The sequence below is a fragment of the Plectropomus leopardus genome, chromosome 11 (assembly GCF_026936395.1).
Source record: "Plectropomus leopardus strain MGB_pleo_1.0 chromosome 11, ASM2693639v1, whole genome shotgun sequence".
Taxonomy (NCBI): Eukaryota; Metazoa; Chordata; class Actinopteri; order Perciformes; family Serranidae; genus Plectropomus; species Plectropomus leopardus.
This window is the reverse complement of record NC_142186.1, coordinates 29,278,754-29,304,135: the sequence shown is the minus strand read 5'-3', so window position 1 is coordinate 29,304,135 and position 25,382 is coordinate 29,278,754. Positions and strand designations below refer to the sequence as shown.

Below are 25,382 nucleotides of genomic sequence, written 5' to 3'. Positions count from 1 at the left end.
GCCAGTTTTCAACCAGCTTTGTATCTCAATAATGTGGGTATTATATGTATATATGTGTAAATAAACTCTGGTAAATTTCCCTCCGTCTAAGCAGCACCCAGATCTTCCTGCTCATTCACTCTTTCGGCCTGTGGCTTGAACTGCATATTGTTCTCATTTTGTTTGCCAATCTTCACCATAGACACAAAGAGTAAAGAAGCGAATGGAGAGAAAGGGAAGGGGAAACTCTGTTTCAAAAGAGGACAAAAGAGGTTGCCAGACCTTATAGTACTTGTGGGATCTAAGGCAGTGTATACGAGTTTAAACAGAAATGTTAGAATGAGGATAATGCGAAAAATATTGGTAGGGACAATTCTGCCCTCCCAAAATATTGGTGGGAACATGTCCCTACCATCAGGATGCAAACCAACACCTTGGTTTTCTACTAGAGAGCAAAGAGAAGCGTTCGGGTTATTCTTCCCCAGGGATGGCCGAGCAAAAGTCCAGTGATACAACACGCTGCATGGACCAAAACACTGGAATGGACCATGATCAGGATGGACAGCTCTGCCAGCAGCTTGTTTGAGTTTTCAGTTTGATATGTGTAGGTACATGCAACACATCTATTCCAGTTTAGTTGACAAGAGGAAGTTTGGTATTATTTACTATTTCCACACTCTCCTCTTGATTCCAGTCCTCTAGCAGGAAGTCCATCTCTTTCCCTCCCCCTCTCACCCTTTCCCTCCCTCAGACACGTGGAGATGGATGGACAGTGTGTGCAGGAGTCCTTGGCTGAACTGTAGAAGTGCTGACGTGGTGCCAAGCCCTCTAACAGCGCGATGACGCCTCTATCTGTCTCTCCATGATGCACACTCTCTCCCTCACACGCCAATACACACACTCACAGGTGCGTGTACAGATAGGTGCTTCACTTATAAGCGAGGCTGGACGCATACACAGAAAAATGCACACTTGCATGCATTACATGTGCACTCACATATATGTGCGCACACATGCAATTGTACAGGCTCAGCACAAACACACACGTGTGCCCATACCTCTCTGTCACTGCCTGTCCATCTAGTGGCACTTTTATCACTCCATCCAGTCTCCTATATAATCAGCATCAGTCTCTTTTGTCACACTCTTATCAAACACACATATACACACACAGGCTGTCACACAGATGCACACACAAACACACTCAGGTCAGCTGAGTGATGTTGGAGTGTGTGTTTCTCTGCTGCCTGTGTTAAAGTGAGTCATCTATCCTTCCACAGCTTCATTACAACCTGCAAGGGCAAACACTATCTCTCGCTCCCACTGCCTCTCCAGATGGAGGGAGAGAGAGACTGAGATATTTAATAGATAGAAAGTGAGATCTCTCTCTTTCTCCCTCTTTGTACACCCCCCATCATTCTCTTCCTCTCTTGTTACCCCGTCTCTATATTTATCCTCTGTCTCTCCATCTATTGCCTTACATCTTAATGTTTTCAATCACACGCTCCTTCTCTCTTCCTCTCCCACCTCGCCTTGAGCAAGTGCCAGCACGGTTAAGTAGCTCCTGATGTAAACAATTTAACCCACTGAAAGATGCAACAATGTGAATGCAACAGAGTAGAAAGACACAGAGGCAGATGTGGCCAAAAGTATGTGGACACGCCTGTCCAGATTACTCCAAAGGTCCATACATAATACTTTTTCAAAAACTGTGTTAATTGCCAGCAATCCCAGCCAAGCTAGAGTAATGTGACTGGTGTCATATGAAACTAGAAGACCTAAGGAATCCACTGGTACCAACCATGTCATGTTAGGAAAGGGGCTAAATCAGTGGTTCCCAAATGGTCCAGTTATGGGGTTTAGGTTTCTCCTTAGTCAATAGTTCGAGGTCCAAATATTATAAATTGCCTCAATTTCAATTCTATTTCACAAAATATAAACAGCACGTTGGCTTAGTGCACAAAGAAAAAAAAACATATTGGAAGAATAAATAGAATATGCATTTCAAAATAAAAGCTCTGTCCCTGAAATTCACTGTACTAGATAAATTAAATAAATAAAATGTGATATCAGAGTAAATCGTGATTAACTACTGAAGTTCAGCGACTGATATAGATTTTTAAAAATTAATCGGTTGACATTCCTACTTAATACAAAAGCATACAATGACATTTTGTTCCATAGTGTACTTCAAGTGTTCCTACATTAAAAAAAGACTAAAAGTAACTAAATGTTTTCTGATTTTCATGTTGAAGAAGAACTTATCTGCCCTGCAAAACAGCCTCCAGACGGCTATTACTCTTTCTGGAATAAGATGTTCAAAAAGTCATATATAGGTGCAATGTTTAGGTGACCACATAGTGTATCTAGACAGATAAATGTAGACATGCTAAGAAAACAAAATCAGTATTAAATAGGGAAAAGGTCATTTAAAGGTCATGTTTCTATAGCAGAAGGCAGGAAGAGAGACAGAGACACATGAAAAGAGAAATTTGTTGTGTTCCTACCTTCCTCTCACAGCTCAGACAGAGAGCTTTTGGAAAGCTTCAGTTTTTGAGGCCCTACAGAAAGCATGAATAATGCATAGGTAAAACCTCTTATTCTCTAAATTTTAAATGGCTAGCTGTTATCAAAAATAACTTCATCTGTGGAGCATTAGCAGACTCGCACGCAACAGACTGGCTTCCTCAGTACACTATAGGAAAGAAAAGCTCAACTTTGATTCATATTTTCAACTTTCTGACGTTGCCAGCAGAACCATCTTAAAGTAATAAACTCAAACATTTTCATTTTAATAGATATCTGTCGAGTCACTATCTGTCCTCAAATTAGTTAACACAAAGGTGATGGAGCCTTTGGCCCACTGATGAATTTACTGCATTACTTATACATTTGGATTTTTATGAACTGGGTGTTGGCAATAACATTTGTGGAAAAGTTACTGCTTATTCAAACTGAAGATTTTCTACTGCTGCAGCTTCACATTAAAAGCATATAACTGGTAAAACATGAGTTGACTTTCATTGTTTAGTAGTCACAGTCAATGTGTTTGTTGGTGAGATAAGCACTATACTACCACAGACATTTTCAGCATTTTTTGACAGCGGATCCATTTGAAATATCGCAGGGAAAATTGAAGCAGTCAGCAGCAGCCACAGTGAGCTGTTAGATGAAGAGCTGCAGGCGACAAGCTGCACACTTCCAACTTAGTGAGGTAACCATAGACGATATAGTTAATGGGCGTTTTTTTGGAGCCAGAAGTGACCAAATTTTGCTGTGTTCACATGGAACTCGTAAGCTCCTAGTTACAACATGGGAAGACACGTTCACGACATGCTTGGCGCTTAAGTGGTTAAGCTGTGAGAGCACCGCTGCTTGGCAATGGCAACATGGACACTAATGTCAGCACCCAGATGCTACCAAGGCAAACACTTTAGCAAGTTAATGGGTGAGTCACTTATTGCAGGTCAAAGGCACATAAAATAGTGTGAGAGTAAAAAAGATTAATTATCCTCAGACATATCATAAAATTATGAAGAACAACTTTAACAACTAAAATTATAATATTCAATGGCCTGCGCCATTTCTGAAAATATCACACAAAAAAAACACTCAGGAACTCAGAGCTTCCAAAAATTTCCACTTACAAGATTATACATTCTACATGGGGGGGCGTTCATAACGACTTATGTCATGAACACAGTAAACTGACCTCGAATGAACGCACCATTTCAACAAGATGTTGCACTGCAGAGGAGTAAGAACTCTATGACCTGCAGTGTCAAACTGCATTTGCTGTAACCACCAGTAACTACGTTCACAACAAATCAACCAGGACTGAAATCTTCGAGATTGCTGCTTTAACCTTGCATCAAAACAGACAAAATCAGTCACTTATTTATAAAAATTCATTTACAAATGCATTTTCTAATAAATGTTCTAACCCTCAAACACCTGGATAAATATCACTTTTCTTGTGCTGCATCAGACACCTTTCATTAAACCTCTGAAAACCAAGAAAATTGGTTTGATTCCTAAAAAAAAAAAGAAAACAAGAAAAAACCTAATGAGCAACTTGGCAAAAAAAGGAAATAATGTCAAAATTAGTTAAAGGGATTACATGATCAAAGTCCAATAAAATTATATTTATGATTCTCTTAATTATATATTTAAAATGATGTTACAAGAAAGACAACATTTTATAGTACTTTCTTGAGGCAATTTTCTTTTTGTTTATTTTTATTTATTTATGTTTTCTTTTCTTTTTTGCTAATTTTCAGGTAATTTTCTCATAACCTTCTGCTAATTTCTTGCTAATGTTCGGGCCTTTTTTTGTTGAGTTGCTTGTCACCCTCTTCCCATGCTTTTGAAAGAAATCAAGCTAATTTGCTTATATGTTCCAAAGTGTTATCTTGACTTATCAACAGGATGTTACACAGAGAATGTTTTCACAAAACAAGGACTTTAGGTTTTGCAACTAGGACTCTCAAGACACAATGGCATGACTCACCAAAAGGTTGAAAGAGGATTCAAGTCTTGGAATCCCTCTACTGGCTCGTAGTGCAGGCTGAAAAAACAATGTGGAAGTTGTTGCACTGACGTGGCTGATGAGACGTTTCCTCAGTGGAATCATACCGCTCAGCCTCCCTGAAGAAGATTAAAACAAATTGTTAGAAAAGAAACCAACCAAATTCTGAAACTCCGCAGGAACTACGCTGTTTTTGCCCTCGATAATGAAACAGAATTACTGGCTTTTTATTATTTCACCATCACCACAAACGAAACAAAAAAAACCAAAACTAAATGAAATCCAAAAAGGCAACTTGAGATGGAGCTCAATATATTTTAATGGTCTGGGGAAAACACTGTAGTTTAGGAGTTAAAACAATTAGTCATAAGTTTCCTATTGATCCTCCCCAAGGTCTCTTATCCCAGCAACTGCAGACAGGCTCATTACTCTAAAAGACAACCTTATAGACAGCAAGGACTGATAAACCTGGATCAATGCCACTGATCAGTTCCCACCTCACTATGGATAAGCACACAGAACTAGAATAGACAGAAAGGGCATTCTCGTTAAATCAAAGCTTTCAAACAGTCTTTTGGCTTTCTATGCACACAGAGTAACTTGCAGAGTGTGATGTAATTATCCTGTTTGCCACAGTCTCGGGGAAGATAGCTGAAATCCAAACTCATTATAGTACTTTGGCCAAACACTCAAAAGAGATCTGCATCTTTAACAAGACTAACAGTCCATATTAGTCACACTGGTGGACCAGTGAGGCTAATGCTCATTAGAGAATACAAAACTATGGAGGGGTACAAATTAGACACTTTAGTTTTCTTTCTTTCTTTCTTTTAGTTACTTATTTTTAGTGCAGTACAAGCAATCAACAAGAGGACATACTATGTGACACAGCCCAAGACAAATGGGAGATGGGTGGACTAGACTTAAAGCTGAGCACACAAACAAAGCAAACAGTACAAAAAAAACAAAAACAAAAGAGCCTAAAAGAGCAAAACAGCTACAAAAACAAATAAAGGAGATATAAGGTTTGACTTGGATTATATGATATTAATACCCTAAGGTGTGTGAAACTTTCATAGATTCTTGCCACTAGCGAAATAACCCACATGAAGTTTGGTAGGTTTGGAGCATAAACTGGATAAAATAATGAAACTAGCTACTGTGATGTCTCCCATTATTTTGTGTGCTCGCGTTTTAACCCTCAAGTTCGGTATTTTGGGTTTTTTTAGCTGTAAGCGTCCACATTTGGTAGGGGTGGGGAAAAAAACGATTCACAAAATAATCTCGATTCTCGTTTTTAACGATTCAGAATTGATTCAAAAATCCTAAACAACGATTATAGACCAGATTTACGATATATAGTCTATTCTTAACCCTCTAAAATTGGTATCATTTAAAAAAGTCTTAATAATTTCGAGACCGTTTGTCGTCTTACTTTTGTCGCCGGTGACAGCTGCCGGCTGTGCCGCTCAGAGGGATGTCTCCGATGCATAACAGCTCTTTTAGAAGCCTCGGTGTCCAGCCTGGGAACTCGGGTGTTTTTACGGGACTTTTGTTCAATAAATACATAATGATAAATCCGATATTGGGTGTCTTTCGTCTATATTTTATCCCTATTTCGATGATTAAAGTACATTAGCAACGATGCTAAGCGCCATATTGGTTTCCCATGATTCCGTAGAGAGGTCGGAGATTTGATTCGGTCTTGTCCACCAATCGGAAGACGAGCCAACGCTTTGTATCCGCTTACGTATGCCATACGTCATCTGAAGAAAACTGCACTGTGATTGGTCTAATCCTCCTGTATCTATCGCTCTGTGTTATTGGTAGCGACTAGTGCATTAAAACAAACTTTAATAAAAATAAAAATAAAAATAAAAATAAAAATAAAAATAAAAATAGAAATAATAATAATAATAATAATAATAATAATGATAATAATGAGATAAAGGATAAATCAGGAGACAGTGTAACAAGCAGCAGGGCCTCATATGGATGTAAATTGTTTAGTGCCTTTACACTTGTGTTATTTGTTCTATTGTAAATTTCTAAATTTCTATTTCATATTTATTTTATATTTGCTACACGTTAGGCATTCTGTGGACAGCAAAGTAAGAATTTCATTGTACAGGGAAACATGTTTCCATACTGTGCATATGACAATAAACACTTTGAATTGAATTGAATTGAACTCTGTGTTCACTGCAGGCAGGAGAATCAGGCCCCTCTCTGAAGTATCAGGAGTGTGATGTGGCCCTCTGCAGCGACATGTCAATATAGGGAAAATTAGCTATAGCTACATAATGTCTCCAGCCTCAGCTATCACCGGCAAGGAACCGTTAAAAACTACATAAGTCCCGCCCCATAACTAAAAAAAAATATTTGACATGCCTCCCCCTTTTTGCAACAGTCCCTCAAAAATGACAAACAGTCCCTGTATCACAAAATTTATTTTTTATTGTTTGTGTGCGTCTGATTGATTGATTGATAAAGTACAGATACAGATAATCTGTAAATGCCAAATATCAGTCCTGGTAATCGTCAGGGTCGATAATTTGTCGCCAGACAGAATCAGAATCATAATAATAAATACTTTATTGATTTATATGAATTTCTTTTCCTCACAGTTGCTATGATGCCAGCATAGAGAATTATAGCAGTAGAAATAAGTACCTACACTGGTATATATAAGAAAATAAAACTTAAAAAAAAAAAAAAAAAAGTATGTCAATATGCTCAGTATGTGTGTATACATAAATGTAAAATACTTAAATAGAAAATCCACTCAATCTGTAAAAAAAAATTTAAATTATAATAAGGATACTGTGTTGAGTGTGTAAAATATAAAACTATAAAACTGTGTCTTACGTGACTTTTCAATGTTAGAAATATTAAACTGTTTTTATTAGCAGTAAGTTTATAGAAAATCTTTAACTGACAGACTCTTGAGTACTCGTTTATCCTCATCATGCATTAAAACGTGCAGGACCACAACAACAGTTCTGTTGTGTAAAACTGTAGTCTGGGAGGGGGGCAGGCTTTTAGGCAGACTGACAGGTAGTTCCTCATATCTCTTCTTTGAATAAACCCTCAGGGTCTGACTCACCTGTCAGCTCCACTGCTCAACAGTCAGGTTACGATACTGGGCGGCTGTTTTCTCCATGTGGCGTCATGAATACACTCCTACCTCCTGAGTAAACTGTGCGCATACATGAGCTCTGGGCGGATTATTTAGCAGCTCTTCCACTTCCCTCTCCCGGGCTACGAGCAACAGGCATGCTACCATCAGAGGTGAACTGCTTAAGTCAACTTTAAGTAGCTTTACAGTTGTTTTTTTGTCATTATGGGTGACTTGGACGCGACCGGGACCCCGACTCTCCGGAGAAGGGCGACGTTTGCAGCGAGGAGAGACGCGAGCCTGCTGCCGGTGAACGGGAGGTCTGCGGCGGCGTTTCAGAGCTCGTTAACCGCTGACACAGACGGACAAAATGAGCAGGAGAAACGAGAGCCTTCGCTGGAAACAACGCGGTCTAAATCAAAAAGCGAGAAAAGGAAACGCAGGAATGACATAACAGAGAGACTGAGGTGAGTTAAAATTGTACTTACCAAACTGTGGTGTCGTTTGAGGAAAGTTTGGAGCCGTATGTTTGTTTGTTTCGCGGTCAAAAGTTGCAGCAGGGCTTCAAAACTGCCAATGACTGACGCTGCATTTACTTAAAATTGGTATTTTTAAGGCTTTATTTGGTCAGAATAAGTTGTAATGTTAGCTGGTTTGAATGTGTAGCAGACAGTGAGGGGTTAACTGCTTCGTCAGGGTCGCTTTAGGTCATACTGAAACAAGTCTTGTTGACTTCGTGTCGCCCATTCATTCATGAACATGATTCCCATGACAGCTAACAAAAACTTATTTTTTTAGTTTATTTGCGGGCCACAAACCAAAGTTACAGGTGCAATCCTCCTCCTCTGTCTGCAGAGCCTGGACTTTGAAAAAAAAAACTTTAGGGGCTGTTCATTATTTATCAAGGGGAGGTGTAAATAGGGGACAGGCATGTTAAATAATGTTTTTCAAGCACTGGGTAGGGACTTTCTAACCCGTGGCATGTTCTTGCTCAATTAATAATACAATTTACCATTGCCAGAAACTGTAAAAAAACAAAAAAAAGCAACCTTATCATTGGATTTTCACATTTCCAATGGTCATTGAACACATTATGTGGGACAAAGGCCTCATGAAGAAAAAAACATGACCAAATCTGATCTTAAAATTGTAGAATTTCACCAAAAAGTACTTCATTCAGTGTCTCATTTAAAATCTTGCTAAAAATAAACTATTTACTTAAAAAAAAAAAAAAGTGAAATCAACCTGCCTTATTTTGCCAAAATTACACCATTTATCAGTCCCTCCAGGAACACGGGCTATTTTTGTGTTAACAATAATAACTTCATTTATATAGCATATTTAAGTTTACAAAGTGCTTTGACAAGCAAAGCAAAATCAGAGATTAAAAGATTTTTTTTTTTTTAAAAGCAATACATCTAAAAAAAGGAAATAAAATAAATAAAGCCTGAATAAAATAAATAAAAATAAATAAATGCTGCAGCCTGAAACTATCAAAACAGAATTTGTTTTTGGATTATCATATACCCAACGGTTCTTGAACACATTGTGTGCAACAAACGCTCACCAAATCTGAGCTTAAACCAGTGATAGTTCATCAAAATCACTTAATTCTACTTGTCTCATTTAAAATTTGGGCAAAAATGAACCGTTTGCACTAACTAACCAGCATGCTCGACAAGAGTTTTGAAATCTATTAACTAATATAGGTTGGAGAAAGGGTCGTGCATTTTCCTTAAGTCATTCAAGGAGGTTCAAGGAAAAATATTTGTAGCTTTTGGGAGGTAAAAATAAAAATAAAACAAACAAAGTCATTCCCCAGCCACCCCCCTCCTCTGGTAAATAAAGAACAGTCCCTTACCCTGCATGGCTAACTGTAAACCATGAATGTCTGTCTCTGTGACTGTGGCTGTTGATCGGGGGCGTGTCTAATAGCTCTGTGAACAGGGTGGATTGTGGGTTAGCTTAATCCCCTCAGGCCAGTTATATAAAACCAAAGTGTATCCTGTGAACTGAATTGGCACTAGTTAATATTTAGTGTTCAATAAATCAGTCAGCAACACTTCATTGTGGTGTACTGTAATGAGATAATAAAAGTAATGTGTTATTAAGGGATTTAAGTTGAATCACACCATTGAAAATTAGATCAATTTCTTTTTTACTAAAACTGACAGCAAATCAAATCAGTGTGTGGGTTTATAAAAGAGAACAGTTTATTTCCATTAATATTCATTGTTTTATGTTTTATACGATTAATATGATGACACAATTAAATGAAAATTATTGAATCTTAAAGAGACAGTTCACCCCCCCCACCCCCCAAAAAAAATCTGTCCTGAGATGCAAAACATATTTGAGCTTTATAATGAAGGTAACATGGTCTATTAGGCCAAAATTTGCCGATCAACATTGCTAATAGATCTATATGAGCAACTATTATGTACTATTTGTAGTTTTAAGTATTCAACATTGGTGGTGTAAGCAAACAAATCTGTCTACACACACTTAAATTCTCTGTTTCCCTTTGCGACTTTTCCTTTACCCCTGCAGTAGATGCACCCTTTTTTTCTGCATGGTTCACATATGTAGTTTTGTTGAAAGAAAATATTTCCTACATGAAAGTGCTCACAACAAGGTCATGATTTCAGGAAGGAGACATTTCTGTTGAGTTTTTCAATAGTTTTTATGGCACTTTTAGCACCACAAGCCGAGTTCCACCTAGTTCAGTATATTGGAGAAAGGGAAGACATCTCTTCAGCCGATATCTCCAACACTCTGCAACTCACACCATAACAGTCTACACTGATAATTAGCACTATAGGTGAGAGGAAAATATTTATTTTTTTCATTTTGGGATGAACTGTACTTTTGAGCTCATGATTGTTTCACCTATTTATCCATGTCATTTATTTCTGTAGCTGCCATAAGACACAGGAGTCCCTCCTGAGTTCAGCCAGTGGTTACAACAACTACAGAGGAATCCTCAACTGGTGTGTGGTCATGCTGGTAAGACAAAAGTTTTCTCCTAATCTGTTGGCATTGTATATAGTGCATAGCTAACAGCTCCTACAGTGTAATAGGCCTCTCTTGTTTGTTATCTGTTGAGGCTGCACATGTTCTTTTAGTTACTTTACTGTCAAATGTTTCATTAACGGGTCTCTATTTATGTGAAGCTCAACACCTTTCCTTCTCTGTGCCGGGGAGAAGCAACAGAAATTGAGGGGGTATGGAGAGAAACGAGGCTAGCAAAGCCGTTGTGTTAATCCCGGCTTTGAACACAGATCGTTGTGTTCATCGCAGGAGGTTTCCCTTCATTCCCACTGAACTTCTGTCCCATCCCCAGGCATAGAGCCTTTGTGCTGGGTAATGAGATATTACAGTCCATTTAGAAAGAGGAAAAGCGAGAAGGAGAGATTTAAAAAAAGAAAAAAAAAGCATGTGGGGAGGAGGAGGAAGAGGATGAAGAGGAGGAGAGATGAGATATAGGGAGAGGTAGGAAAAAGAGGAGCAACAGTAAAAGACAGAAAAGCACTGAGGAGGAGAGAGGTGATATGGGAGGATGCATTTATTGGATTAAATGTGTAGGAATGACAATATGAACAAATGAAAGAAACAGACATAAAAGAGGATGTTATTGTGGAAAGACGTACATGAGACGGTTGGGTGAATATCTTTAGCTCTTGCTTTGTGTTGCAGGTGTTGAGTAACGCTCGGCTCTTCCTAGAAAACCTGTTAAGGTGAGTAAGTCTGGGCTCTTATGAAAAGCATTTTGTATTTATGCATTATGTTTTTGAGTTGTCCGTCCCATTATCGTGATTGCGATGTCTCAAGAACGCCTTGAGGGAATTTCTTCAAATTTGGCACAAAAGTCTTTTTGGACTCAACAATCAACTGATTAAATTTTGGAGGTCAAACGTCAAGGTCACTGCAGTCTTACAAAACACAATGATCTGTCTGTTACTCAAGAATTCATGTACTTATGATGTAATTTCAAATCACAAATGTCTAAAAGAATGAGATGATTAAGTGATAACATTTTATGTTCAAAAGGTTAAAAGGTCAGATTCACTGTGACGTCATAATTTTTTGCAAAAGCACTTTTTCTGGCCATTATTCAACATAGTAACTCAGGAACAGAAGGGGAGACGTTTGGTCAGATACTGAATTGGTGACACTGATCTTGTGTCCACCTTGAAACTGAGCTGGTTGTATAGATCTTCTGTGCTGCCGGGGGGAAGATATGTGTAAAACATTCACATTTTACAGTATGTATCTTCTCACAACAACATTCATATTTGTATGTTTGTCTATTATCCTGGCTTCATATGAGTCTGGACAGATAAGGATAAAAACTGCAACTTGACGGGCTTGTAGAGACATACAACCACATGGCGATAATTCTAGTTTTATCTGCCATTTTTTCTTTTTGTTTGTCAGGTACGGTGTTCTGGTGGACCCCATTCAGGTGGTTTCCCTCTTTCTGAATGATCCCTACAGCTGGCCAGCAGCATGCCTGGTGATTGGTAGGTAAAAATTTTCATCTGTCCAATAAATCATCTACTAGGAGAGCAGTAACACAGTCGCAGTTGCCAAATTAAACAGCAGAATTTCCTGAAATTAACATTTAATATATATTAATTTTTTTTTCTTAATTAAGATGCAAGCAAAGATTACAGAGAACATGTAAAACACCAAAAAAGTCAGAACAATGAAAAAAAAATGGAAAAATTGAACCGTACAACCAAAACAAAAGGAAGCGCAAACTACCAATGCTGAGCTTGGGACATGTCGCTGTTGTTGCTGTCTTGACTGCAACCTGGTGTAAATACACCAGTAGATTATTATCTCATATTGTCTGCCGAAGTGAGTTCAAGACATGCTCAGTGGAAAGGGAGGTCACGTTAGATACTTGCAACTTTAGCCTATTGAAGTTGTTTTTTCTGAAATATTTGCCTTTTTAGTACTGCATACATATTTTTTTGCTGTATGATCAGTTGTATTTTGTATGATCACTATAACCTTGCTGAAATAACAAAGTTTAAGGCGGCCTAAGACTTTTGCACAGTACTGTAGATAATTAACATATTTCAAGTTTTTTGGTGGTGTGATCTGCCTCATTGCGACACACAGGAGCATACTACATTCAAAGTTTTCCGCTATACATTTTTATGGTATATCACAGTGAAAGTCTGCAGTGGTGCAGCTTACAGTGTCTCTAGAGGGACAATCACCTGCCCTATATACTGCACACTGGCACTGCGCTGCAGAGAGAGGAAGAGAGTGAGAGAAATAGGGAGCAAGAGAGGAGAGAGAGAGATGAGTGGGGGTGAAAGGAGAGAAGCTGTAGGGGGAGGGAGATGTAAATGGGAGAAAAAACCAGATGGGAAGAGGGAGAGAATGCAGGGATGGAAAAATGAGGCAAGTTGGAAAAAAGGGGGAGAGTGAAGGAGAGGGAAAGGAAGACAGAGAGAGATGTGAAGTGCTGCATCGGCACAGGGCGAGAGGAGAGGGAGGAGGAAGAGATGGATGGAGTTAAAGTAAATGACCGCACTGACGATGGTTAAGAGACAGGTGAGAATGGGAGTGTGTTTACAGTAGCATGGACAGTAAAGCAGCTCATTCCCAGAGGGCAATCTGGAGACACTGCAGCAACTCACACACACACACACACACACACACACACACACACACACACACACAAAACCCCCAACACACAGTAAATGAGGAGTCTACAGTGTGTGGCAGCTAAATGGGTAAAATTTGGAAAACCAGCCTCAAGAGTTTAACATTTAGGTAACTGTGCCTGAGAATGACCAGAATAAAAGGAAAGCTGACACTAATGTAAGGTATCTCACTACTGCTGCTGCCAAAATTTCTGCCCGAAGCTGCTCCGTAGATACCTGATGAAAGGTTTACGTGTGTCGAACAGGTGCTAGATGGAGCTGTTTGTTCCAGTTTGATGCACGACTGCGCTCAATCGTTGATATTTGTCAAAGATGCTCAACAGGCCCGATTCCAAAAGAGATAAAAAAGGACATTAGTGTGATATGCATTTCCTGAGGTCTCTGCTCTTTGGGTAGGATAAAGTGTGTGATGGAGAACATAAAATAAACACAGACTGAATCTTATTTGGGTAAAATGTCATAAGCAGCCCTGTTGGAGAAAAAGAGGGTTTTACTAAACTTTTAGACTTTTTCAGTGGAAAAAAAATGCTTAAATAACAGAAATTTTTGCAACTCATAATATCATAATTTGCTGTGATGTCCATATTCCCTGAAAATGTGAGTTGTCCTCGTGTTAAAAGAACTTCTGAGAGGAAATTTCAGATAGCTCCAGTTGTGTGTGATTTTTGTTTACTTTGTAGAGGTGCCGTTTGGGTTAAGATAAAATGTGACAGTTGCCTAAAAACAGCATCTCATGAAACTGTAATGAACATTTTTTGCAAAAACCTGGTGGAGCAATGCCTACTTTATCTGAATAAAACAGTTTTCACTTGAACACGAGAGCCCTATTTTGTGTTTAAAAATTGGGAGGGACAAAGCGGCTCAGACGAAAAAAAAATGAATTGATTTTTAAACAGTTAATATTCAGCATTTTTAAGGCAATGTCATGGGGGGGATTGATATTAGTAGATCATTGCACCACATCGGGAAATAACAGCACATCAGAGGGACATGTATAGACTACTACCAAGGGCGTGGGTTTTATTTCAACGTTCAGGGAGACATAATAAGTGGGATGTCAAATTTTGAGCAAGGCAGTAATTCTGATTTTTAGCTTGGACAGTGCACATTTGTTTACTCTATATTTACATTACATTGTATTTTTTCTTATTGCGCAAATAAATCTCTCAAAGCATTCTGATTTGTTTCTAAGCATTTCTTGGTGCAAGCTATTTTCATTACATTTTCACCAAATTATACTAAAATAATGTCTTAAAGTAACAAAGTAGTCCACTTCAAAAAATGTCGGTGACTTGTTTGCAGTGTAAATGACACTTACACTTCTGCACGATTAGCTTAGTTATGGACAAATCTGGTATTCGTCACATTCGTTCTCTCTTGTCTCTTCATACACCATGAAGTCAAAAACAAGCATGTGACTGCACCATTAAACAAATTGATTTGGAAGGCAGTGCTGATGGATAGATGTGCTGATGACAGAATGATAAGACCCAATAATCAAAATGTGTGACAGTTAACACATCTGCTCACTCAAGATTAGATTGATTGACATGCTAATGCACTGATTAGGGTCTTAAAATGGAACAATTGCTGTAATTATGTGCCATCAGTGTGGCTCAGCCTGGTCTAGTCAGGGTAATAAGCAATCTGCAGAGCAGTGGTTTCCTTAAGTTCATTCAGCAGTGAGTTACCCTGCAGTTTAATCTGACACTGCTGCAAGATTTTCAAAACAGAAAAGTCTACATACAATTCAGCCCAATTAGCTCCATGCTGAATCAGGCTTAGTGGTAACAATTAACATATGATAAAGTGCATTAAAGTACATTAAAACTGTAGTTGGTAACTTTTATACAAAGATTTTTTTTCATATTTGCTGAAACTGAGAGAGTTGGTTTGGCAGCAGGCAGTGCTTGGTACTAAACTATTCCCGACATGGCGGTCGGGTTACAAACTTTCTCATTTTACAGCTAAACAGTACACTAAAATATATTTGTTAGCACCTTAATTTGACACTCAGAGATTCAAGTATGGGAATACCTTAATAATCCAACGTTTATTGACATGGTAGTTGAAAAAGTTATTCAATATATTTGAGAGGAGAACAGACAGATAAATTATTTTATGAATTATACATTAGATATTATTATTACTATTAGATACTATTAAAAAATGCGGGGTTTTTTATGTTCTTTGTATTTTTTTAAGATAATATTGTGGGCTTTCTGCCTTTTTTTTGATAGGACATCTTAAGCGTGATGACATGCAGCAAAGGGCAGAGGTTGGAATCAAACCCATGGCGCAGAACTGGGCGCTTCATTAGATAAATCTTTTAAACTAGAAAGCTGAGAGCATTTTTCTAATGCTGTATGAGCAGTTGGAGCTCGGAGCGCCAACAGGTTGGTAAACTCCAGCAGATAGTCGTCACCAGGATGCTTCGCTAGCTTGCAAAACACTCACATTGGTGCAGTGTGAACCCTTGAGCACAATCTTGTGCCTGAATAAAAACAACATGTTCATTATTAACTTATACATTTTAAGCCCTGTTAGCTCCATTAACAAATTTGCACTTTTGCATCCAATGGTTGGGTGAACAAAACAAGTTTGTCCTTGAAAAAAAGTATTTAAAAAAAGTACTTGAAAGTCCTTGAATTTGACATTCCCTTGTTAGTGAAAACATTTGAGGCAAGAAATAGGCAATGCAGTACAGAACTTTGATTCATATTTGATCAGTGCTGCCTAGTTTGACCGCAGTTCACGAGCAGTGATTGACACAATTGACAGCTTCGTTTGAGACTTCTCTGCTCTGATTGGTTGTTTTCAGTGCGCTGCGTTAGTTTCTTTCAAATGCCATTAGGAGCTGTTGGAAGACGAGGAGGAGCATGATTTTTTTCTCAGACTGTCTGTCTCATGTACTACTCTTAGAATATAGTGACAGTTTCAGCAATGACGCAAAGTTATTTTCATTAAAGTTAGCAACTGTGGCTTTAATTATACAATGTGGCATGTGAAACTTGTTTGTTTTTGATAAAATCAGGATATTGTAGCTGTTAAATATGAAGCAAGTTCTCATTTTTTGAAGTGTGTGTATGTGTGCACATGCTCAATTACCTTGTCACTCTAACTAGCAGTTGGCGTGTGCTGTGCAACACATATGCTCTGTTAGTGCTGGCTCATTTCTTTCATCAGGTGTTGCTGGTTAATCATGTGTGTGTTTGTGGGTGTGAAACAGCAGGGTCTTGCTAAAAAGGGCGGTGTAAAGCTTAATGCACTTAAATACTCAACTTCAAACCAAACCAGCATACACAGTAGACTTAAAACCAACATATCTTATCCAGAAGTGCTTCAAAAAGAATTATCTATATAAAATTCTTCAAGGATGATGTTTAGACCTACCAAACAAGAAGTTAACGTCACCCTGGTTCCCTGGATAAAAAGCCAGTGGTATTTTTCCATTGGATGTTGGATTATTGCAGAAAATAAGCTCTGTGGTAAACAAAAGTGTGTGATACTTGACATGTTTTATTCAAAAAGATAATCTTCACACAGGTACACTACTTTTATGGTTTTTGAAATGTTAATGCAAAAAGAGGCTGTTGAATCTCTGTGGTCTAATTTAGCCACTTGTAATCAACTGCCTTTTTAAAGACATGTGAAAGCTTCAAAACTCGTGAGAAGGGTACAAGTCGTTTTGAAATGTCATGCTCGACTTTTTGGCTGTCACTTTTCTTGGGAAGGGCTGGGGGAGTAGGGGGGGGGCGCCATATAGTGACCATATTTCCATATTTGGATGGGAGGTTGGAGCTGTGGAGGATTAAGGGGTAGATTTGTCTCACAGATTGTAGTGACGCCTCACTGACAGCCTGTCATGCAAAGCAGTGCTTCACAAACAAAATAAAATAAAAATAATCAAAATAATCCCAAATTACTCCAAAGCTAAATTAGCCGGGACGGTTTCCCAGAGTCTCGAAATGTGTCCGAGGAACACTTGGAAAAATCTGGGTGAGTTAGATAAGTTAAAAAAAAATCACACTCTGTCATGGTTGTTGAAATTAGCTTTAGAAGCCACAATTTCACAGACCAGGCTATAAATCGTAAGTAATTTTGCTGTTAAGTTGGGCATTTTAACATCAATGGGGAATAACTCTGTTTTGGAGCAAGCCTCAGGTGGCCATTAGAGGAACTGCAGTTTTTTGGCTAGTCCACATAGGCTTAATTTCTCAGCCTCGGAGGTTGCCACTTGGGATTTTCTGTCATGTTTAATGTCGTAAAACAAAATGCGAAAGTCTCTTTAGTTTGTGTCAATCACAGACCTTATTTTAAGGCACCTAACCCAAAACCTATTGACCTAGAGACGAGGGAACTGGTAGTGCTAAAATGCAAATTCATTTCCAGGTTTTAGGACTCATTCCTGCAGCACTCTTTCAAATAATTTTTTTTCTGTTTCTGAGATTCATTCCATCTTGCAGAGACCCTTCAGAAATTGGTCTGCAAAGGGGGAAAAAATCATATGAATTTTTTTAGAGAAAATGACATGAATCTCTCGTTGTGTTTTAACAGTGTCCAACGTGTTCATTCTGGTGGCTCTCTACACAGAAAGGCAGCTTTCGAAGGTAAGTGGAGAGACCCTGGCTTGCATTAAAACATCAGAGCGCTGTGGATTTTAACTGTTGAATTCTGAGCACTTTCACAACTCCCAGGAGGGATTATTTTTCTAAAACTGTTCTCTAAAACTGACTGACTAGCTGACCCTCCCCAGTTGCAACTGCCAATGTATAATGGTAAAATGAGGAATTAGTTTCACCATCTGCATTTAGGGCATATTTAGTTATGCTCTGTCTGTTTGGCATGAATATGGAACATTGAGAGCTTTTTAAAACTTTAGTAGGCCACCATAACTTGAAATGTGGTTCTGTTTTATTTCAGAGATCTGTTCAAAAGCAAAGAAATACTTACAGTGTTTGTGTTCAGCTGCTTTATTCTCATTTATTCGCAATGAAAATGAAATAAAGACAGTTAGTCAGGTGATGATGGTTTAATCTTGACACCTGAGTAAATTGGCTTGGTTTCTGTCAAAATATGGGAAGAAGGCAATGAGCGACAAAAGAAGAAACCCAAAAATTAGAAAGAGATTAGTTAAGGCTGCCCCTTGAAAATCACAGATTGGGGATCATCTGTTAGAGACGCCTTAGTGCCTTAATTGAAAGAGCAGTCTTTTTTCTTTTTTTGCTTTTGCTGGTCATTCTGCTGTGCAGTGGGGACATTTTGGCCTCCAGATTTTGCTGTGGAGTGAGCGCTCTTGACTTTCATCATACTCTTTGATACAAGCAGTTGCAGACATGCAGGCAGCGACACAGAGGGAGAGCGAGACCGCACCATAAGGTGAAGAAGAGGTGAATTTGCAGCTCACAGCAAGTTCATACGATACACTCTCTGGCTTTTGTTTGATATCTAGTGTGGACGAACCTGTTGTGGCGCATTTGCAGTCATTAGTGCTGTTTGCTTGTTTACTGTATTATATGAATGGCACACTGAGCGTCTGACTGAGCTCCTTTAAGACTTTATATGAGAAAAAAAACCAAATGGTCAAATATTCGTATTGAACTGCCGACACTGAAATTAGTGAAAGGTCCAAGAAAATTACCTGTAAAAAAGAAAGCAAAAAAATAAGCAAACAAATAAATGACCTGGAAGAAGTGCTTGAGAATTATAATAATTCTGTAACAAATTTATATATTTAATTAGGAAAATTATAAGTATGGTTTTTCCTTGCCTTTTCTTTTTTTCCTCTTGACATTTTTTCCCTAGCTTTTTACAAATAATTTTCTAAATCTACTGCTTTCTTTCAGTTTGTGGAACATTGCTCATTGCTCTTTTTTCCCATGTTTTTTTGAAAGAAATCCTACAAAATTGCTCAGTGTTTAAAGGTTCACATATTTGTGAAAGGTGCCGAAAGCAGCACAAGAAAAGTGATGTTGCTCCAGGTTTCATGGATTAAAATAACCTGGATGTCTTAAAAAACAGAAAAAAGAACTCCTGCTGACTCTCTTTTCCTCTCTTTCTGCTCAGGGTTCATTCACTGAACTTGTGGGACTTCTGGTCCATTGCATAAACATGGCAATCATGCTAACATTCCCCGCTGCAGTGGTCCTGCTGGTCCCCTCCGTGACCCCAGGTAAAATGTTTTTTTACTGTTATCAAAATACCATCTCTGCAGCCTCGCTACTATCTGCTGTTCATAACGGAGACAAGTAGTTGCCTAAAATAGTAGCAGGTATTATGCACCCAAACCATTATCCATCCATTGGTAGTTAACAGTGTTGCCATGTGTATAAAACAGAAAATAATGTAATCGTAATAAAGATTAAGAGGACATTCACACCCTTGCCCTTCAGAGAAACAGTCGACCAGTTTGATAGTGCAGTAAAAGGCATCCCTTATACCGAGCCATAATTGGAGTCGGTTAGTGGTAATGGACCAGTTGGTCATGACTGGATCATTTCCAGCTGGCTTTGAGGAGAAGAGAAGGGAGGAGAAGAGAGGGGAGGAGAGGAAAAGACAGGAGAGGAGAGATGCCAAAGTAGGTGTGGTTTGCAGCACAGGGTCATCCAAGGGTCACCTTCTCCTGTCTTCATCAGGCCGCCTGACAGAAACCATGGCCACCTTCCACAAATGACAGTTCAGCCGTGATAAATTAGCAATACTGTACACAACATGATACTCCAGCACATTGTACTCTTTGTAAAGGTTCATTTAAAACATTATAGAAGCAGTTTTGACAGAAATTGTCTGATGTATGTTGTTAGGACTTTTGATATGTAATAGGTTACATAATTACTAGTTACTTGAGATGGGCATTTTAAGTAAGTCCCATATCTGTGCTCACAAAAAAAGTATATATATATACCTTTGGAAAAGTCATGGAATTTTATTTCTAAAACCTGTATAAAAACACACGATGTGTCCAAAAACTGTTGGAACTTTAAACTTTAAAAAATCCAACAATGATTTCTGTTGGTGTTGTTTTGGGTGATTTGTTCTAGAGAACATGACTCTTTTTTTTTTAAGATTATTTTTTTGCACATTTGCATTTATTTGAGATAGGACAGCCATAGAGTGAAAGGAGGAGAGAGAGTGGTGACATGCAGCAAAGGGCCGAGACCAGAATCAAACCCGCAGCCGGTGCGGCGAGGACACGTGGGGGCCCGCTCTACCAACTGAGCCACTGGGCGCCCCAAGAGAACATGACTTTAATTTTGTAATGTAAGGTGTGGCTCTCCAACACAGCTGATGTGCTTTGGTTATGTTTTTTTTTTTTAAAAAAAAAGGATATACTTTTTTTTTGGATTGGTAAATAAGTCAAGATGATATCAAGGTTCAAGGTGGCATTCAGTTGTTTTCATCAGGAAATTTGACTGTCATTGGGGAAAATGTATCGTAGCAAACATATTGTCTTTTAATACTCATTGTGGAGTAGTAAAATGTTTACAAAAGTGCACACATCTGATGTGAACAGTAGTCTTCCCCAGGCAGACTGGTGAACTGAGTATTTCGGTTACAGTAAAATCTTCTAACAAGGATGCATATTTAGGACGTATTTTTCACTTATCTCACAAACGTTCCACAGTAATAATACATTTAGCTCAGATTTTTTTGGAACAGTCACACTGTTTTCTTCAGGCTTTAGTTGGGACATCACCTCTAACTTTACGTTTGTCATAATTCACAAGACAGACAGATGATGATGGCAATCATCTCAATGTTTATTTGGTCCAAGACGCTGATTGTTTTTCATTTTCAGCTCATGTCCTGTTTTGGTATATTTCCTCTCCTCTCATCTGTTCTCTCTCTGGGAGGTGAAGGAGTAAAGGAGTCAGTCCATCTGTCTGTCTGCTCTCCTCTCTGCGCTGCTGTTCACACAGGAAGGGCAGAGACAGAGGGCAGGTGTTTATGTGTGTGTGTGCGTATGTACAGATATGTGTGTGTGTGTGTGTGTGTGTGTGCGCGCGCACACGTAAACTGAGCTTTTGCATCTTCTGCACACTACTTATGCAACCGTTATTCAGCCATTCTACATAAATCCGAGTGCAGGAATCTGATATTAAGTTTAATTTCAAATAGTATTAACTTTCTTTCAGGAATACTGTAGTGAGGACTAGAAACTGTTCTCCACTCTTTATTTTAAATATTTTAATATTTCCACCGTATTTGATGTCCTTATTGTGTGTCCGCTGCAAGGAATTCTTGGGTTCAGAATTAAAAGAACAGCTGAGTTTATCTGAGTTTGAGACACATCTATACACATTAATACAGTTAGACCACATTTACAGTAAAACCTGCATATTTGGTGTGTTTTGAAATAGGTGTAAAATGCAGTGTAACACTCTGCTTATGCAACCACTATTCTGCAATTGTATATTAACCCTTAAAAAACCTGAGCACATTGGCTTGATTTCTTTCAGACAGGAAAAGAAGGCAATGAGTGATCATTTGGGGATCAATAAAATAAAACGCTGATACAGATAGTTGGCAAAATGCCAAATATGGGCCCCAATAATCGACCAGGCGCTCCAGCCTTTTCACTTTGCTACATTTCGACATGATGAATGGCATGTTGGCACGTTAATTGCAGTATGTACAGCTGCATGTTAGCGGGAGTGTTAGTGGAATATTATCCATGTATATATTATATTTTGATTTGATCATTTTAGATTAGATTTTTTTATTTATTTTGAACATATATAAAAAGGAAAAGAAAATATTATATAAACACAGAGTAAAAAAAGAGTAATAATTACAGACAGTGAAAAATATGAAGCAAAAGAAACGGCCAAATACATCATGACATTCTTTACTTATCTGAAAAGGATTGAGAAGAAGTTAAAATTTAATAAATCCCACCCTTTCCCCATAAGTCATTGAATTTTAATTAACTAGCTTCCTTATTCATGTAAACCTATACTAAAAGTAATTAAATATATTCTATTTTAACGATATTTTGTGCATGCCAGTGTAGTCAGTGTGATAAATGAGAAAATTCTCTGCGCAGCAGAAGAATTCAGACAGGTGCTGTCAGTCATTGCACTTCTTTTGGGGCATCTAAGGTCACATCTCAGATCCAAACATAGATGATTATCCATATTGCACAGGCTTGAGGGTGAGGTGTGTCAGAGGTACGAACATGTCACCTGAATGAGCTTATGTCTGCATGTCTACCAATGAAAAAAGTTTGACATTTTTACTCAGGTCAAAGCACTCCCCAGAGAGGAGAGGCACATCTTACCACAGAGAATGAAGAAGGTTGATTTTAATCTGTCGGTAACTTCTGAGGCCTGTACAATAAAGCAAGTTTAACAAACTTATGACACCATTTGGTTATCTGGCTTTGCTAACCCTGGATGACCAGAATCTCATAAATGAAATACCTGTGTCACTGTTTTGTTTTAGAAACAGCCAAAAGTCAAATTCATCATAGTGAAATGAAAACAATAATCTAAAATCCGAAAACAGAATAAGAAGGTGTAGAAACACTAGTTTTGTGATATAGGACTGGCTGTTAATATCCCTTAATGGCATACCTGAAGCACGCTGCAGAGATTCTGTGGGATGGTCGGGATAAACTGTGAGATTAGAGGTTACTGTCTGTACGCAGGACGAGTGAGAAAGAGAGAGAGGAAGCAGGGCCAGGGAGGTACGTCTGTTCAGACTACATCCTCCCCCGCCAAATCGGGCTGTCCATTCTTGCGAAAAGGGGAAGGAGCGAGAACAGAAATATTTCCAAATGCAAAAAGAAGACCAAATCTTAAAAAAAAAACATGCTAGTATAATTTCATATGACGGAAGTATAGAGTGAATATTTGCAAACTGTTTCTGCTACCTAAAGAGTGGGGAAGTAGTTAATAACTGATGAGGTCTGTCTGACTGAAGTGTTGCATTTATAATCACTGGAGCCAATTAAAAGTGTGGATTCTTTATCGGATAAAAAATTAACTTTTTTTGTTTTTTTCCTCCAGTTCTTGTCACACAGGTGTCATGTTATTCTGAGCTGCAGCGATGGAATCAGAGTATAAAATCAGTCAGATATTACTGCGGGGATAAAGTGAACTACACAATTAAAACTGAGCCACCATCCTCATCATTTGTTTATGTCATAAAGGAAAAACTTCCCCCAAAGACCTGTTAACAGGGAAAAAATGAATAAATAAATTATTATATATAATTGTACATATATATATATATATATATATATATATATATATATTTTTTTTGTTTTTATTTTATTTTATTTTATTTTTTTCCTTGAGGGAGGTGTGGGATGGGTTTATTTTAGTATTACTACTATAGCTGTTATTTATCCTTTTTTTTTCTCAAAAAAACACAAAGGAAAGACTTTCTGTTAGTGGGGCCGTTCTCGTTAAAACACGGTCAGCGTTGAAACTGCCTGTTTAGATCTTCTGTGCTGTGAGGTTGAAGATGTGTGAAGCATCCATATTGTAGAATTTGTAGTTCTTGCATTGTTCTTGCATTTGTAGTTCATTCTTTCCCTGTTAACGGGTCTTTGGGGGAAGTTTTTCCTTTATGACATAAACATATGCTGCATCATCTGTATTTGAAGTCTGCTGTCTTGACTACACGTGAGTCTGGACAGACACGGATGTAAAGTGTAACTGCAGCCTGACGGTCTGCGAAGGCAAACAACCACGAGGCGGTAATTCTAGTTTTTTCAGTGATCTGTTTGGTCAATGGCCGGTGTGTTGACAGGTTGCGATCTGATCCTCTGAAGTCAATCTAAACCGGATCTGGTCACCTGTCAGCAGAAGTTACCATGGTGATTTTTCTCTACAAAAAGTGAACCAGCTTTGTAGTGAAAAGCCAGAGTTAACCCTGAAGTTTCCTCACTTCATGACTTTGCCATTCTAGAGTCTGCTGAAAGAGAAAAACACAGTCATATTTTTGAAACTTTTAAGTGGTTGTGAGTTCACTGACAAATTTATGTTTTGGTGGACTCCTCTGGTATGTTATTTTTTTTTACACTCCAGCTATCTGTGTTTCTATGATTATTATTTACAGTTTTTGGAGCCAATCTAGTTGTCTGGAAGCCACGTAGAGCCAGAGAGGCAGATGGTTAATGGATAAGATCTGCTGTGGTTTGATGCCAGGTGTGCTGACCTCCACCTCACCCTGTTGGCACAACCGGCAGTTTTTATTAGTGTGTTTGTTTGTGCACATGTATGACTGTGTGTGGCAATATGTTTGTTGTTGTGTGTGTCTCCCCTCTCTATTCAGCATGATCCTTTTGCTTATCAAGCATATGGTGATTATTGATAAAGACCTGGTAGGCAAACTGTGCAGTTGGCTTGTGTGTGTGTGTGTGTGTGTGTGTGTGTGTGTGTGTGTGTGTGTGTGTGTGTGTGTGTGTGTCTGTGTCTGTGTCTGTGTGTGTGTGTGTGTGTGTGTGTGTGCGCGCGCATGCGTGTGCGTGCATGTGTGTGTGCGTGCGTGCACACTCATAAAACTGTGTCAGAATAAGTTAATTAATCCAACATCAAGTATTTTTTGCTTTTGACTCACACTAACACTGACACAGTTTTATGAGCACACACACACACACACACACACACACACACACACACACACACACACACACACACACAAACTGGTAAACATGGTGACTATACTGTATAATAATGTCCTTGGCATAGTTAGGCTGCTCTCATACTTTGTGCTAAGATGATTTATTTTACTGGGCTTGTTTTGCTGTTTGTTCAAGATCAGATGACGACCTTTCTTTTTCTCCTTCCCTTTCTTTTTCCACTCTTTAAATCCCTCTCTTTCTCTCTCTATCTCTCTCTCTTCATTTTTCTGTTGCGCTCCATGATCTTACACTGTCTGCACCTCTTCTATGTTTTTGCTCTGTATCCATGTTTGTATCTGTCTGCAATTTCTAATGATTTTATGCCCAATCATTTTTGCTTTAAATTTTAGTTGCTGTTGTTTTGTTCTTGCATCTGGCACTTTTGATCAAGAGAAGCTCTTTGCAAATAGTATTTATTATTATTATAAGTAGTAGTAGTTG

At 38.4% G+C, this 25,382-nt stretch overlaps 1 protein-coding gene and 1 long non-coding RNA gene across 2 annotated transcripts in view; one reads left to right on the top strand and one right to left on the bottom strand.

Annotated features, from left to right (window-relative positions):
• Window positions 1-6,062, bottom strand: part of LOC148188300 (uncharacterized) — an 86,454-nt gene extending 80,392 nt beyond the window's left edge. The window contains exons 1-2 of the long non-coding RNA XR_015778042.1: window positions 5,943-6,062; window positions 4,490-4,626 (exon numbers count right to left, since the gene is read on the bottom strand). This is a non-coding gene — a long non-coding RNA (uncharacterized LOC148188300). The remainder of the gene's footprint in view (window positions 1-4,489; window positions 4,627-5,942) is intronic.
• A 1,523-nt stretch (window positions 6,063-7,585) lies between these two features.
• Window positions 7,586-25,382, top strand: part of dgat1b (diacylglycerol O-acyltransferase 1b) — a 28,393-nt gene continuing 10,596 nt past the window's right edge. Inside the window, exons 1-6 of the mRNA XM_042489757.2 lie at window positions 7,586-8,092; window positions 10,544-10,631; window positions 11,322-11,362; window positions 12,063-12,148; window positions 17,867-17,919; window positions 19,376-19,481. Coding sequence (XP_042345691.2) covers window positions 7,851-8,092; window positions 10,544-10,631; window positions 11,322-11,362; window positions 12,063-12,148; window positions 17,867-17,919; window positions 19,376-19,481 — 616 coding nt within the window. The 5' untranslated portion in view covers window positions 7,586-7,850. The remainder of the gene's footprint in view (window positions 8,093-10,543; window positions 10,632-11,321; window positions 11,363-12,062; window positions 12,149-17,866; window positions 17,920-19,375; window positions 19,482-25,382) is intronic.